The following is a 10,985-nucleotide window of genomic DNA, read 5'->3' as shown; positions in this document are numbered from 1 at the left end:
ATAAGGTTTCTTGTGAGGGGGAATGTGCGCGGTGGATTGATTCCCCTCCGCTTACATAAATTCTTTGTCTATATTTAGCGCCATCATGACTGCAGAGTTCCAAACTGCTTGGTGCGTGTGGCGCGGTGCGTGGTGCGCTTTGCTTGGTGCGTGTTACGCTCTGCGCGATGCACTGCGCGTTGCTTGGTGCGTGTTAGCGGTGCTTTGTGCGTGTTGCGTGGTGCTTGGTGCGTGTTCTGCAGTGCGTGTTGGGCGATGTGTGTTGCTCGTTGCGCGTTGCGCGGCTGCGCGATGCGTGTTGCATTTTCCACAATGCGCGTTGCGCGATGCGCGGTTGGGGGTACCCCGCTGCGCAGACCCTCTCCTGGATCCACTCCCGTCTGTCGGCGCCGCGGGGCACCGAGGAGCGCTCTGTTCGCTGTTGCGTGTCGTTGTCGGTGCCACTTCTAAAGACGGTCGGCCGGTGAAGTGAAGCTCGTTCAGACAGAGAGTAGGCCTAGCATGTAGGCAGTGTTGTTGCTGGAGAATGGTTTAATCAATAAAATGGATAAATGCATTAACTTAGCCTTTTCTATCATATTGGTTTGAATGGAGCTCATATTTTGGGTTACTGTTGTTACAATATGATTGAACATTGACCGATTTGAATTATTGTCACACTTTTATAACACTGCAAGGTGAACGTAGTTATTGGTTCGATGTTTCATTACACACAAATTAAAAATTGTCTTTTCAAAGTCGCATTTCATGTTCTCTGCAGGTTAAACGGAACAGGGTCTGCTTTACTCATGCAGGTGAGATCTACAATTTGTGTTTGTTGGTAAAAATAGGCTACTTCTCTACTGATTCAAGGACTTCATATAATTTATCTCAGGCCTACTTCCTCGGATGTGCTTTATTTAAAACCTGTGAAAAGGCCACATAACAATGTGATGTGTTTCAATAATCATATTCCTGTCATCAGTATAAATAACACTGGAAAGACAAATTGTGATAAATGCAGAACTATGCAAACAAGTCTAACCTTTCCGCTCGTCCCTAGGAACCTTTCTGCTCCTCTTTAGGAACCTTTCCGCCCCTCTCTATTCTCCTCCGGACGTTTTTGTCGACGGACTGTAAATAGCAAAGTGCGCATGCTCCGTGTCCGAAGAGCAGCCCAACGGACCAGTTTGGAAGAGCAGGAACCAGTGAAGAAACCAGTCCGCCGTGGTGAAACCAGCAGGTAAAGTAACGGGTGGGGGAAATAACCAGCTAGAAAGGATGATGAGGATCTGGTAGAACCCAATAGAAACACAACTAGAACCTCCAAAGTGGAGGGAGAACATGTAGAATGAGTGGTTTGCCGCCACATTAAATTACGCTTTGTGTCCTCCCAACAGGACAACATCGAAGTGAAACGGATGATCGGAGTCTGAGGAGGATTCATCACAGCATCATGACGGCCCTGGTAAATTGAGTCTTTACTCCCGGACCCTGTAGCCACGTTGTGAATATGTCGTCTCTGCAGCATTGGATATAAACGGTGATACTGCTCACGGTTCAAGTGATGGAGAGGAGAGGAACAGGTTTCAGGGGTATATGAATTTTGTCAAGTGCTTCTGTGGTATTTCACGGTTCTGCTGATATGAACCATTCCTTCAGGGTTGGAGAGACTGCCTGTCTCTCTGAGGGAGGTCTCCTTGTAGGAAGATGAGACTCCAGGTGGACCGTGATGGCGTCACCCGGAACCAAACTTAGAGACAGGGGGAGAGTAACGCGGGCCGGAGTTCTAGGCGGGAGCAAAAAGGATTCACCTTTCCCACTACACACTGGCTAATTCTAAAAGATTATACAAAAAATACTATGTGTTCAGCTGCTGTAAATATGATTAAAACAAAGGATGAGGGACTGATTTCAGTAATGTGGGTCAACACTTGTGTGTTGTTTGTGTCATTATTTAGTGTGTTTCCTTTTCTCTTACGAAGGGAGGCGGAAGCTCCACGGCTACGGAGTACACAGTCAGAGTCCCCAAGTGAGTGTCTGTCTATAAAGATGGATTAATAGATATTATATATATTATATCTTGATTATATATGTAGTGTCAACAGGTTTTCAGTAAGCCTCAAACGTATGGTGGTCATGTGTGTTTTGACGTGCGTTGTGTTGCTATAGGAACACCAGTAAGAAGTACAGCATCATGGCGTTCAACGCCGGGGACAAAGTGAACTGCTCCACGTGGACTCAGGTGGGTCCCCCTGGGCGAGGACCAGAGATAACTCGCACAACAACCAGCCAGGCGGAGCTCAGTCTGGTCCCAATGTTACTGCTATTATAATGAATTAATGTAGCACTTATTTACTTTTTCCTATTTCCAAATGATGTTGTTGCTTGAATGAAATCGTTTTTTCATGTGTACATTCCCAGTTGACACGGTCCACGTTATACTGCTGTGTGGCTCAATTTCCCAGAGTGGAGTTCACCTTCTGCTGATAGAAATGAAGCAACAATATACGATATTGGGGTACATTTAGAGCGCACAGCTGAAGCGCACTGTGAAGTATTAGTCCACGATATGTTAGTGGAAGAGAGCTTCACTTTTTTGAGGTTTAGCGGTAGAGGTGGGGAGGAGGAGGAGTGAGGTAAAGGAGGAGTAGAGGTGGGGAGGAGGAGGAGTGAGGTGGGGTGTGCAGGAGTGGGGTGAAGGAGGAGGAGGAGTGAGGTAAGGGGGGTAGAGGTGGGTTGAGGATGAGAGGTGGGGCGGGTGAGAGGGGGGCAGAGAGGGGATCCAGACATGCCTGGCTAGTGGGGGTCCAGACCTGGTGCCTCCCCCCATGGGCTCTGGCCCCCACTGGGCCAGCGGGGGTCTACGGGCCTATAAGCTCTAGTGATGTCCAGGGTTCTGTCCCCGATCTGCCCGGAGTCCTCTAGAAGGATTAGGTCGGTGCCCCGCCCCTCCTCTGACCCCAGCTGTGCCCCCCCCCCCCCCCCCAGGCCCGCATGGAGCGCGACCTGAGCGCCCGCCGGATGTACGGCGAGGAGGAGGCCCCGGACGGCGCTGCAGGGAGTGAGTTCGGCAAGAAGCAGCGCGAGGAGGCGCGCAGGAAGAAGTACGGCATCGTGACACGGGAGTTCAAGGTGGAGGATCAGCCCTGGATCCTGAAGGTCAACGGCAAGGCTGGCAAGAGGTAAGGGGAGGAGCTTATGTGAGGGGCTTGTCCTCGTTGTTGAGGCGTCGTTAACCCCTGTGCTCTGTCAGGTTCAAAGGTCAGCGGCGTGACGGAGAACGCCTCGTACTACATCTTCACCCAGTGCCCCGACGGGGCCTTCGAAGCCTTCCCTGTCCACGGCTGGTACAACTTCGTCCCCCAGTCCAAGCACCGCACGCTGACCGCCGAGGAGGCCGAGGAGGAGTGGGGCCGGTGAGGAGGAGGGGGGGGAGGGGAAGGAGGAGGAGGAGTGGGGAAGGTGAGGAGGAGGGGGGCAGGAGGAGGGGAGGGGGAGGTGGGAGAGGAGACCCTGGTCTGACCGCCTCTGTCTCCCCCAGGAGGAACAAGGTGGTGAACCACTTCAGCATCATGCTGCAGCGCCGGCTGAGGGAGACGGAACGCGGCGGGGGGGGGGACGACGACGAGGAAGAAGGGGAGAAGGGCGGGAAGGGAGGCAAGAAGAAGAAGAAGAAGAAGAAGGGAGGAGGAGACCTGCGCATCACGGACCTGGAGGAGGACCTGGAAATGAGCACTGACGACAGCGACAGCAGCATGGGCGAAGGTAGAGCGAGAGAGAGAATACCACTGAGACTATCATCAAGAGAGAGAGAAAGAGACTACCACCATGAGAGAGAGAGAGACTGGCACCACTAGGGAGGGAGGGAGAGAGAGACAGAGACGTGAGTGAGTGAGTGAGACAGAGAGAGAGTAGGTAGAGTCCTGGTCAGTCTCTTTGGGGTTGCTAACCTAACCCATACTAGTTATTCGACATAAGTTGCTGTCTACCTAATGAGGAGTAATAACAGACTAGTGTGTTTATTGGATGTGAAGGCCCTCTGAATCAGTGTCTTTCATCCTGCTGGGCAGACTACCCTCGGGTCACCACTGACCAGTAGGTCATGCAGATTAAGAACTCATTCAATGTTTATCCAATGCCTCATTAGTGGATGATACTCAAAGACTCGCTGGTTTTAAAGCAGGCTTTAAAACAGCTTGCAGATGTTTCAAGGTGTTTGATGTGTTTTGCTCAAACATTCAGAAGAACAAACCCGAGCCTTACCCCTATGGCCCCCTGCCCCACAACGCAAGAACCAATACCACCTGTTGGTTTAAACCTCTGTTAATCATTATCTCTTTCTCTGTCATCTCTCTCGCTCTCTCCCTGCCTCTGTCTCTCTCTCTCTCCCCCTCTCTCTATGTCTCTCGCCCCCAGAGGGAGAGGGGAAGGCTAAGAAGGACAAGGAGGCCAAAGGGAAACAAGGGAAGAAGAAGAAGAAGAAGAAGAAGAAGGGCAGCGACAATGAGGCGGCAGAGGACAGCGACGACGGAGACTACGAAGGGCTGGAGGTGGACTACATGTCTGATGAGAGCAGGTAGGGGGGAGGAGGGGGGAGACTACGAAGGGCTGGAGGTCGACTACATGTCTGATGAGAGCAGGTAGGGGGGAGGAGGGGGGAGACTACGAAGGGCTGGAGGTGGACTACATGTCTGATGAGAGCAGGTAGGGGGGAGGAGGGGGGAGACTACGAAGGGCTGGAGGTCGACTACATGTCTGATGAGAGCAGGTAGGGGGGAGGAGGGGGGAGACTACGAAGGGCTGGAGGTGGACTACATGTCTGATGAGAGCAGGTAGGGGGGAGGAGGGGGGAGACTACGAAGGGCTGGAGGTCGACTACATGTCTGATGAGAGCAGGTAGGGGGGAGGAGGGGGGAGACTACGAAGGGCTGGAGGTGGACTACATGTCTGATGAGAGCAGGTAGGGGGGAGGAGGGGGGAGACTACGAAGGGCTGGAGGTCGACTACATGTCTGATGAGAGCAGGTAGGGGGGAGGAGGGGGGAGACTACGAAGGGCTGGAGGTGGACTACATGTCTGATGAGAGCAGGTAGGGGGGAGGAGGGGGGAGACTACGAAGGGCTGGAGGTGGACAACATGTCTGATGAGAGCAGGTAGGGGGGAGGAGGGGGGAGACTACGAAGGGCTGGAGGTGGACTACATGTCTGATGAGAGCAGGTAGGGGGGAGGAGGGGGGAGACTACGAAGGGCTGGAGGTGGACAACATGTCTGATGAGAGCAGGTAGGGGGGAGGAGGGGGGAGACTACGAAGGGCTGGAGGTCGACTACATGTCTGATGAGAGCAGGTAGGGGGGAGGAGGGGGGAGACTACGAAGGGCTGGAGGTCGACTACATGTCTGATGAGAGCAGGTAGGGGGGAGGAGGGGGGAGACTACGAAGGGCTGGAGGTCGACTACATGTCTGATGAGAGCAGGTAGGGGGGAGGAGGGGGGAGACTACGAAGGGCTGGAGGTCGACTACATGTCTGATGAGAGCAGGTAGGGGGGAGGAGGGGGAGACTACGAAGGGCTGGAGGTCGACTACATGTCTGATGAGAGCAGGTAGGGGGGAGGAGGGGGGAGACTACGAAGGGCTGGAGGTCGACTACATGTCTGATGAGAGCAGGTAGGGGGGAGGAGGGGGGAGACTACGAAGGGCTGGAGGTCGACTACATGTCTGATGAGAGCAGGAAGGGGGGAGGAGGGGGGAGACTACGAAGGGCTGGAGGTCGACTACATGTCTGATGAGAGCAGGTAGGGGGGAGGAGGGGGGAGACTACGAAGGGCTGGAGGTCGACTACATGTCTGATGAGAGCAGGTAGGGGGGAGGAGGGGGGAGACTACGAAGGGCTGGAGGTCGACTACATGTCTGATGAGAGCAGGTAGGGGGGAGGAGGGGGGAGACTACGAAGGGCTGGAGGTCGACTACATGTCTGATGAGAGCAGGTAGGGGGGAGGAGGGGGGAGACTACGAAGGGCTGGAGGTCGACTACATGTCTGATGAGAGCAGGTAGGGGGGAGGAGGGGGGAGACTACGAAGGGCTGGAGGTCGACTACATGTCTGATGAGAGCAGGTAGGGGGGAGGAGGGGGGAGACTACGAAGGGCTGGAGGTCGACTACATGTCTGATGAGAGCAGGTAGGGGGGAGGAGGGGGGAGACTACGAAGGGCTGGAGGTCGACTACATGTCTGATGAGAGCAGGTAGGGGGGAGGAGGGGGGAGACTACGAAGGGCTGGAGGTCGACTACATGTCTGATGAGAGCAGGTAGGGGGGAGGAGGGGGGAGACTACGAAGGGCTGGAGGTCGACTACATGTCTGATGAGAGCAGGTAGGGGGGAGGAGGGGGGAGACTACGAAGGGCTGGAGGTCGACTACATGTCTGATGAGAGCAGGTAGGGGGGAGGAGGGGGGAGACTACGAAGGGCTGGAGGTCGACTACATGTCTGATGAGAGCAGGTAGGGGGGAGGAGGGGGGAGACTACGAAGGGCTGGAGGTCGACTACATGTCTGATGAGAGCAGGAAGGGGGAGGAGGAGGAGGGAGGAGGAAGGAAGGAGACTGAGGGCCTGGAGCTGGACTACATATCCGACGAGAGAAGGTGATAGGAATCCATCAGGTGATGTGACGCAGCCCCTTGAGTTTGTCTGAGGGCCGTCACGGACACCTCCTGGTTCCCAGTGGATCCCTCAGGTCGGGTTTGGGGAGAATGGAAAAAAAACATAGGATTTCACCGCTTTTTTATAAATGGGCGACGTATTTCAGTGATAAAATCACATCGCTACGTTGACGATCATAGAAGACCTAAATAGTTTTGGGTTCACTGCCTCTTTTCAGCGTGGTACATTATGTTCCACACTTGACGTCCCTTAACCTGCAGTGACCCTCAGCCCTGTGGCTTTGCCTGCATCAGAGCTCCTGTGTGTAACTCCTCTGTTCCTATCAGGGTTTAACCTTTGTGTGTTCTCCTCCTGCAGCTCTGAGGAGGAGCCGGAGACCAAGAGCAACCAGAACAAAGGAGAGGGCGTCCCCAAAGGTCAGAGCGGATGACCGCAATGCGTGGATGAACACCAGAATGAATGGATGAATACTGGAATGAATGGATGAATACCGGAGTGAATGGATGAATACTGGAATGGGTGGACGAATCCTGGAATGAATGGCTGAATACTGGAATGGATTGATGAATACCGGAATGAATGGATGAATCCAGTCATGTAAACGCCAGGTGTAGGACGCTGTTATGGTCGAGCTGTTAGGAGACAGTGAGTGCATGCGTCTCTGACATGGGCTGCCCTAGTGCCCTGGTGCCCTGGTGGGAATCAGGGCACCAGGGCACTGCTCTGACAGTGGGACAGAGGGGAGGCTGTGTTTTAGTAGAATCTACCTGACACTAGGGGGGCTGAAGTGGGGGTCATCCAGAGATGGTGACGTGATGATCACTCTCCTTCCTCCTCTCGGCAGGCATCGACGAGGCCACAGAGAGCGAGGAGGAGAGCGAGGAGGAGAAACCCAACGAGGAGGAGACGAAGGAGGGAGAGGAGGAGGAGGAGGAGGGGAAAAAGACGCCGGTGCAGACGGAGAAGAAGAAGAAGAAAGGTGAGTCCTCCAGCGGTATGACTGGAACCTGACGTCCTCCCATCCCTGTTCTGTCGCAATGAGAGAGAGGCTGTGTGGTGTGGTGTGTGTCGTGGAGCTCCAGCGATGTTGATGAAGCTAACCATTGTCTCTGCTCTTCCAGACAGCAGCGGGGAGTCGGACAGCTCTGACGACAGCGACATCGAGGGTGAGGCGGCATCTGCTCTGTTCATGGCGGTGAGTCTCTCTGGGGTCTATACTCTGGGTTCAGACCCCGATGCCCCGAGTCTCCCTGGAGGGCACGGCTCATTAGCCACACCCATCTGAAATGACAAAAGCCTCTAAATGGGTCCTCCTCTGTTCCCCCCCTCAGAAGAAACGCACCCCTCCCAAGCGGGGGGGCGGGCGTGGGTCGGGGGGCAGCTCGCGGGCCTCCAGCCGGCCCGGGACCCCCTCCATCGACACGGCCGCAACCTCCAACACGCTGAGGGCCGCTGCCAGCAAGCTGGAGCAGGGTGGGTCTGTGTGGGTGGTTGGTCTGTGTGTGTGTGTTGTAGTCTTGTCTGTGTGTGTGTTGTTGGTCTGTCTCTGTGTGTGTGTTGTGCGTCGGTCTCTGTGGGTGTGTGTTATTGTTCTGTTCGTGTTTGTGTTATTGGTCTGTGTGTGTGTTGTTGGTCTGTCTGTGTGTGTGGGTCTGTGTGTGTGTGTTGTTGGTCTGTGTGTTTGTGTGTTGGATGCGATCTGTCTGTGCGTTAAATGCGTGTGTGTAATGCTTTGTATGTTTGTCTGTGTGTGAGTGTGAACTGCTGTGTGTATCTATGCATGTCAATCTAATGGTGTGTGTGTGTGTGTGTGTGTGTGTGTGTGTGTGTGTGTGTGTGTGTGTGTGTGTGTGTGTGTGTGTATAGGTAAGAGGCCCCCCGCAGCCCCCTCCAACGACTCCCCGGCTGCCAAGAGGCTGAAGATGGAGCCGGCCGGCCAGAGCCCCGCCCCCTCCGGGAAGACCACCCCTCAGCCCCCCTCTGGGAAGTCCACCCCAAGCTCCAGGTACATAATCACTACCAGTTGCATCACCACCATCACTACCAGTATCACCATCACCACCACCACTACCAGTATCACCATCACCCCCACCACTACCAGTATCACCACCCACATCAATACCAGTATCATCACCACTATCACCACCATCACTACCAGTATCACCATCACCACCACCACTACCAGTATCACCACCCACATCAATACCAGTATCATCACCACTATCACCACCATCACTACCAGTATCACCATCACCACCACCACTACCAGTATCACCACCCACATCAATACCAGTATCATCACCACTATCACCACCATCACTACCAGTATCCCCATCACCACCACCACTACCAGTATCACCACCCACATCAATACCAGTATCATCACCACTATCACCACCATCACTACCAGTATCACCATCACCACCACCACTACCAGTATCACCACCCACATCAATACCAGTATCATCACCACTATCACCACCATCACTACCAGTATCACCATCACCACCACCACTACCAGTATCACCACCCACATCAATACCAGTATCATGGCCACTATCACCACCATCACTACCAGTATCCCCATCACCACCACCACTACCAGTATCACCACCCACATCAATACCAGTATCACCATCACCACTATCACCACCATCACTACCAGTATCACCATCACCACCACCACTACCAGTATCACCACCCACATCAATACCAGTATCACCATCACCACTATCACCACCATCACTACCAGTATCATCACCACTATCACCACCATCACTACCAGTATCACCATCACCACCACCACTACCAGTATCACCACCCACATCAATACCAGTATCACCATCACCACTATCACCACCATCACTACCAGTATCATCACCACTATCACCACCATCACTACAAGTATCATCACCATCAATACCAGTATCACCACCACATTTAGTTCCTCCTCTTCCCTCAAAGCGCTTTGGGAGGCGCAGCAGAAAGGCCATGTCTCCTCCTCCTCCTCCTCCTACTCATAGGAGGAGAAGGAGGAGGAGATCATAACCCCCCCCCCCCCCCCCCCCCATCTCCTTCACAGCGTCATGCAGCTGACTGAGGAGGCGGTGCGCCGCTTCCTGCTCCTCCTCCTCCTCCTCCTCCTTAATGCACCCCCTCTCTCCTCCTCCTCCTTAATGTACCCCCCCTCTCTCCTCCTCCAGTGACGTCCAGCTGAGGGAGGAGGCGGTGAGCCTCTACCTCCTCCTGCTCCTCCTCCTCCTCCTTAATGTACCCCCCCTCTCTCCTCTTCCAGTGACGTCCAGCTGAGGGAGGAGGCGGTGCGCCGCTTCCTGCTCCTCCTCCTCCCTAATGCACCCCCTCTCTCCTCCTCCTCCCTAATGCACCCCCTCTCTCCTCCTCCTCCTTAATGTACCCCCCCTCTCTCCTCTTCCAGTGACGTCCAGCTGAGGGAGGAGGCGGTGCGCCGCTTCCTGCTCCTCCTCCTCCTCCTCCCTAATGCACCCCCTCTCTCCTCCTCCTCCCTAATGCACCCCCTCTCTCCTCCTCCAGTGACGTCCAGCTGACAGAGGAGGCGGTGCGCCGCTACCTGATCCGTAAGCCCATGACCACCAAGGACCTGCTGAAGAAGTTCCAGACCAAGCGGACGGGGTTGAGCAGCGAGCAGACGGTCAACGTGCTCGCCCAGATCCTCAAGCGGCTCAACCCCGAGCGCAAGAACGTCAACGACAAGATGCACTTCTACCTCACCGAGTGAGAGGCTGCTGGTCGCCGTAGCAACGCCTGGAGGATGGGAATGATGATGGTGTAAAGTTCACAAGTTAGCATTTAGGTTAGAGAGGGGAAATTTTGTTTTATGTTGTGCTTTTTTTGTTGATTGGTTTGTAATAAAATAATAAAACTCCAAAAATAAGGATTTATTTTTTTTACGTTTCTGGCAGTGTGTCTAACACCCCTTGCCCACTGCATCCGTCCGTTGACGGATCTCATTGACTTTGCATGGGGCGATCCTGAAACGCATTGTGGGTCTGTCCGTTCCGTCGGCTCCGTCTCTTGCGTTCAGAAGTTGAGAAAATTGTGACATTTCAGGCTGCAACGGATCTGTCAGCCAATCAGATCGTGGCTCCGTCGGCAAATACCACTACCCCACCCGTCAGACACGCCTTCCGTCGTCCGTTGACGGACGGATGCCGTGGACAAGCTGCGTAACTTACACACGCACGCCACGCACACACCCAGACACAGACACACAAACACTGAACTACTGCATGGAAAAACCAACGTGATGAATTTGAATTTCTCAATCTCTCTAATTGACTAATTAATTAGCTGTGATTAGAGTTGTGT

General features: G+C 54.0%; 1 protein-coding gene across 1 annotated transcript; it reads left to right on the top strand.

The window, feature by feature from the left end:
- Positions 1 to 765: 765 nt before the first annotated feature.
- Positions 766 to 10,497, top strand: gtf2f1 (general transcription factor IIF, polypeptide 1). Its single transcript, XM_079746865.1, is given in 16 exon segments — positions 766 to 794; positions 1,043 to 1,222; positions 1,380 to 1,447; positions 1,965 to 2,011; positions 2,152 to 2,224; positions 2,971 to 3,164; positions 3,236 to 3,247; positions 3,249 to 3,398; positions 3,524 to 3,747; positions 4,399 to 4,558; positions 6,996 to 7,054; positions 7,483 to 7,617; positions 7,760 to 7,833; positions 7,970 to 8,111; positions 8,505 to 8,643; positions 10,191 to 10,497. Coding segments are annotated over 14 exon segments (1,626 nt in total). The 5' UTR covers positions 766 to 794; positions 1,043 to 1,222; positions 1,380 to 1,435; the 3' UTR covers positions 10,396 to 10,497.
- Positions 10,498 to 10,985: the final 488 nt, after the last annotated feature.

This window comes from Pollachius pollachius (assembly GCF_949987615.1).
Source record: "Pollachius pollachius genome assembly, chromosome: 11".
Lineage (NCBI taxonomy): Eukaryota > Metazoa > Chordata > Actinopteri > Gadiformes > Gadidae > Pollachius > Pollachius pollachius.
The sequence above is the reverse complement of the archived record's forward strand: the minus strand, read 5'-3'. Positions and strand labels throughout refer to the sequence as shown.